The 5771-nt window shown below is 35.3% G+C and overlaps 1 protein-coding gene across 1 annotated transcript; it reads left to right on the top strand.

Moving 5' to 3' along the window:
* Positions 1-1928: 1928 nt before the first annotated feature.
* LOC107717256 (beta,beta-carotene 9',10'-oxygenase-like) lies at positions 1929-5231 on the top strand (the record flags this gene model as incomplete). Its single annotated transcript, XM_016523939.1, has 11 exons — positions 1929-2110; positions 2190-2401; positions 2485-2600; positions 2695-2797; positions 2930-3058; positions 3544-3704; positions 3790-3957; positions 4201-4338; positions 4428-4610; positions 4703-4813; positions 4897-5231. Coding segments are annotated over 11 exons (1620 nt in total), but the record flags the coding sequence as incomplete, so codon positions are not given.
* Positions 5232-5771: the final 540 nt, after the last annotated feature.

Raw genomic sequence — 5771 nt, 5'->3', positions numbered from 1 at the left:
CCCCCCCCCTTTGGATTATGGGATGAAATTTGACCCAGATATTCCTCGTCAGGCTTTGTGTAATTTCCCTTAAACTTTCTAACCCTTTTTTTATTTATGTATTTTCGCCCCATGCATTATGGATTTTAATGACTGCGTCTGTGATTGATCTAAAAATGGGACAAGAAGTTTATTCTGCTGTATTCAATAACAATCAAAAAGAGTTGACCTGACCTAAAAAACCTGACCTAACTTTTTGCTTTTAACACATGGTTTTCATGTGCTTTAATGCTTAACAGCACCTATTAAGTGGAGTACTGCTGAATGTACTAAAAACTCAAATATACTTCAATGTAATTTCTATTGAAATTTTATGTCATGTATTTAAATGTGTAATTACATATTTGACATGATAAAAATAAATGTACAGCATACACTGAAAAAAATGGTGTACAAACAACTTTGACTCAGAAATTGCTAGTAAATTTCACAATTACAAAGAAATGGTAACACATTTAATTAAACTTTGACATTTTGAAATAGAAAGACTGAAATAGTATTTTCTTGCAAAACGTACCCCAATAATGTTTGTTTCATTTACTAATTAGAAAACGTTTTAATGAAGCAAAGAACCAATTGTAGCTAACATAATGCTATGCCAAAATAAGTTGAAATGTTCTGTCCTCATCATTTTTTTCTGTTTACGATATCCCTGAAATATTCTTGAAATGCTTGTGAATAACTTTCAAACAATGTATCTACAATGATTATTTCAGTTTTAATTGGTTTACACAAACTGCTGTAGATACTGCTTCATAATCTGTTAAGATGCATACGAGTTTGAGTCTGAATTTAGTATAATTAATGATAGAATATGCATACAGCATTACTATTGCAGATGATTTTATTACTTTTTTTTTTTTTTACAAAATATATAAATAGAAGTATAATTATATTTAAATTAATTTAGGTGAACACTACAGAGTTGTATATTTGAAATTATATATTTAATATTAAAATAAATATTGAAGTACTGAAATAATGAAGACTTAAATTCAATGAAAGCCTGTGGTTCAGGGTAGCTGGTTTGATTATTAGATTTTATGGTAAGGTCAATGAAATTTCCTCAATGTCATTAAGATTTCAGAGTTATTACTTTTTTCTTTCTTTAGTTTGAGTTAAAGTGAGGATATATTTACATCATTTGCTGCTGACTGGAATTTCCCAGACTGATTACATTGATCCAGAATGATTAATTTTGCTAATAATAATAACATCACAAATCTGTCCAGCTCTGTAGTATAATTAACTGCTTCTTATTAAGCAGTCAAAATATATCTACATTGTGTATTGAACATTGTATAGGGATGGATGTTCAATTTATATATTTATTCATAAATGTGTTGCACCCAAGCACCCCAAAAAATTAATTTTTTTTTTTTAGCTTCGAGTAATCCTGGAGTGAATTCAAACATACCATTATTATCAAGATAATTGTAGGCAAAACAACTTTGAATGGTGGTGTCTGTGATTTTGTATTGCATAAGCACCATGTGACCCAACAGATCTCTTTATAAGACAGTCGAGTCAACAGAAGGAGACAAGGGAGTCTCCAGGACAGCTCTTGAAACATCTTCAACTCAGCAAGCCATCACAAGACCAGCATGTCCTCTATGAACCGTCTCAACACTTCTGGTAGGTTCTAATCATAGATTTGATGTGTGTAGTGCACAAAACTTCAGATCTGAAATTCTTCTTTACCCAGCAGGCTCACAGAATAAAGACCAACACTTCACTGATGTTCATGGTCTGCCGTGCATTGAGAATCTGGTGTGCTCTGCAGATGAAACCCCAGAGCCCATCACAACTACAATTACAGGTAACATCCCCTTCTGGATCAAAGGCAATTTCCTCAGGAATGGACCTGGAAAGTTTGAGATCGGAAGAGGTCACAGAATAAAGACCAACACCTCACTGATGTTCTTGGTTTGCCGTGCATAGAGAATCTGGTGTGTTCTGCAGATGAAACCCCAGAGCCCATCGCAACTACAATTACAGGTAACATCCCCTTCTGGATCAAAGGCAATTTCCTCAGGAATGGACCTGGAAAGTTTGAGATCGGAAGAAGCAGGTGAGTGTCATCTGGGTTCCTTGAGAACATAACAGAAATATCAAAGCAAAGCAAATAAGCCGTTGTGTTCGCTCCTCAGTTTCAACCACTGGTTTGATGGCATGGCACTTATGCACCAGTTCCACATTGAGGATGGAAAGGTGACATACATGAGCCGCTTCCTCAACAGTGATTGCTACAAGGAAAACCTTGAGCATAACCGCATTATGGTGTCTGAATTTGGCACGATTGCCATGCCAGACCCATGCAAAAAGTTCTTCCAGCGCTTCCTCTCTCGCTTTGAGCTGCCGAGTGAGTGTGAAGTCTTTGGTTCTGATTGAAGTGGTCTGAATATGTTCTGCGTATGTGAGCATGTCATCTCTCTCTTCCCACAGAGCCAAGTGACAATGAGAATGTGAGCTTTGTGCAATATAAAGGAGACTACTATGTCAGCACAGAGACCAACTTTATGCACAAAATAGACCCACAGACGCTGGAAACAAAAGAAAAGGTACATACATACTAATTATGATTTTTAAAAATGTATCAAATATGTTTGTATGGAGAACAAACTGAAGCTGAAATGTGAAAATCGTCATGTTTAGGTGGACTGGAGTAAATTTGTTGCAGTTAATGGAGCCACAGCTCATCCCCATGTGGATCCTGATGGAAGTACATACAACATGGGCAACTCTTACACTCGAAAAGGTTTGTCAGCAGCTTAAATCTAAACAAATCACACTGATTAAAGAAAAGTCTAAAAGTGTTTAATGAGTTGCCAAACAAACGCAAAGATAAGAATTGTTAAAATTCTTCTTCTTCTTTAATTTTATTCTTAAGGTGCTTTCTACAATATAATAATGGTGCCGTCAAAGAAGGCGAATCCAAATGATACCTTGGAAGGAGCCTCAGTTGTGTGTTCAATCCCCTCAGAGGACAAGTCCAAACCATCCTACTATCACAGCTTTGGTAAGTGAGCAATGCCTACAAACTCTTTTGCAAATAAATAAGTGAATTTAAACTTACTGTATACATTTATATTTAAAATATTGTATAGAAATGTTTGGGGTTTGTAAGATTTTTAAAAAATATTTTAAAATAAGTCTCCTTTGCTCACCAAGGCTATATTGATAAAAAAAAAACTATTTAATTACATTACATTTTAAAATAAGGTTTCTTTTTGAATATATTTTCAAATGTAATTAAGCAGTTTTCAGCAGTCATTACTCCAGTCTTCAGTGTCACACAATCCTTCAGAAATCATACTAATATGCTGATTTGCTGCTCAAGAAACACTTATTAAATCAATGTTGAAAACAGTTGTGCTGCTTAATATTTTTGTGGAAGCGGTGATACTTTTTTAGGATTCTTTAATGACTAGAAAGTTCTAAAGAACAGCATTTATTTGAAGTCTTTTTATCTATATATATTAAAATTTGACATTGTTATTGCAGCCATGTCAGAGAACTATGTGGTATTCATCGAGCAGCCAATCAAAATGGATCTCTTGAAGATTGTGACAAGCAAAATGCGTGGAAAGGGGATTAATGAGGGTGTATACTGGGACCCCAAACGAAACACAGTTTTCCATGTAATCAATAAACACACAGGAAAGGTAACTACTGCTAATAACTCCACACTGCTTTTATGTAAATTTATTTCATATAACTCATTTTGAAATGATTCTGCTTTGGTCACAGCTGAGCCTCATCAAATATTACGCAAAGCCATTGTCAACATTCCATCAGATAAACTGTTATGAAGAAAATGGTTTCCTGATTATGGACATGTGCTGTTCTGATGATGGTCAAGCAATTAACAACTACCTGATTCAGAATCTAAAAAAGTCTGGAAATGCTCTAGATGAGGTAAAACCTTACTTCTACAGGTATTTTTTGAAGTTGTAAATGCAAAAAAGATGATTGGAGTACGTTTTACAAGAAAATACTATTTCAGCCTTTCTACTTAAACATGTCACGTTTAATTGAATGTGTTACTTGGCGATTCTTTGTAAATATTAGTGAAATTATGAGCAATTTCTGAGTGAAAATTCTTTCTATGCAAGATTTCTTTTCACTGTACTTCAGTGTTCAGTGTTTTTTTTTTGCTAGGTTTACAACACAATGTGCAGAGTGTTCCCCCGCCGCTTTGTCCTGCCATTGAACGTGGACAGTCATACACTCTGTGGGCAAAATCTCAACACACGCTTGAACAGCACTGCGACAGCCATCAAGACAGACAAGAATAAGGTTGGTTTATTTGGATAACTTTTTGTCTAATTTATCTACATGCTTTTATATCATATATTGTAAATGATTGTCCATGTGTATTTATCCAGGTGTTTTGCACGCATGAAGATCTCCATGGTGATGATCTCAGTGAATATGGAGGTCTGGAATTCCCACACATCAACTATTCAATGTGCAATTCCTGCCCCTACCGTTACTTCTACGGATGTGGCTTCAGACACCTGGTTGGAGACTCCCTCATTAAAATGGACCTTCAAGGCAAACAAATAAAGGTTTGTTAGAAGTATTAAGTTAATGCATGCTGAAATTGTGTCAGTGACTTTTAATGTTTAGTCATTTGAACTAATATTTCAACTTATGACAGGTGTGGAAACATGCAGGCATGTATCCCTCAGAACCGATCTTTGTCTCATCACCTGGTGCTGTAGAAGAGGAAGATGGAGTCATTCTGTCCGTGGTCATCACCCCAAATCAGGTATAACACGACATGTTCCTCAGTGGTATCAAATATTGCTTGTTAACTTTTATGGATGGACTAATGAACAATTGTCCCTCTAGGACAAGAGCACCTTCCTTCTGGTGCTGGATACAAAAAGATTTGAAGAATTGGGCCGGGCTGAGGTACCTATCAGCATTCCATATGGATTCCATGGGACTTTCCGAAATAGACACTGAGAGACTCTTTTAAAAAGCCCAAATGTTTAGCAAGATGATCAAGCTGTCTGTGAATAACCTACTTTTCCTTTTCTACTTGTGTTGTTTTCTCCCTTGAATTAATAACTTGTATTATATAATTTCAATAACTTTAAAAATAATGTCTGCTAAAAGAATAAGAATTTATTCAAATAACAAATGCTTGTATATATATGCAGTTGTTCACTACAGATTGTTGCTGTCACCACATATAAAGCTTTATTTCAGCATACAACCTATTTTTCTCTTATTGTAAAGTATAATTATATAACTTCTAAAGTGTAATATGAACATGTATAATCAACATTTTAACAATATCTTATGAACTAATGCTTGTAGAGCAAATGAGATGCATTATGTGAATCAAACAACACCACTGAAAAGAACTGAACCTATCCTTGTAGTTTGTCAGAGATCAAAGCCAAAGATCGTCTCAGGTGTTCCTTCTTCTCTTTAAGATGAGATTCCAAGCTCCTGGCTTCAGTAAGTATATCCTCCAGTTCTCCGAGCTGTGAAGCGTCCACAGCAGCTCTTTCCCTTAGAAGATAACATGTGAAATGAATGTACGAGTGTAAACCTTATTGATCTATTACTGATGAGACACAGGGGTAGCATGCAAATCCATCCAGTTACCTCAAGACCTCTGAGTACTTGGAAAAGAGGACACTGACGTCTCGGTTAGCCTCTAAAATGAAAAGACATACAGAAAAATTTATAAATGTAACTAAAATAGCTGTCAT

Source organism: Sinocyclocheilus rhinocerous, unplaced genomic scaffold (genome assembly GCF_001515625.1).
Source record: "Sinocyclocheilus rhinocerous isolate Xijiao unplaced genomic scaffold, SAMN03320098_v1.1 scaffold1893, whole genome shotgun sequence".
Lineage (NCBI taxonomy): Eukaryota > Metazoa > Chordata > Actinopteri > Cypriniformes > Cyprinidae > Sinocyclocheilus > Sinocyclocheilus rhinocerous.
Note: the sequence above shows the minus strand (reverse complement) of the source record. Positions and strands in the feature narration are given on the sequence as shown.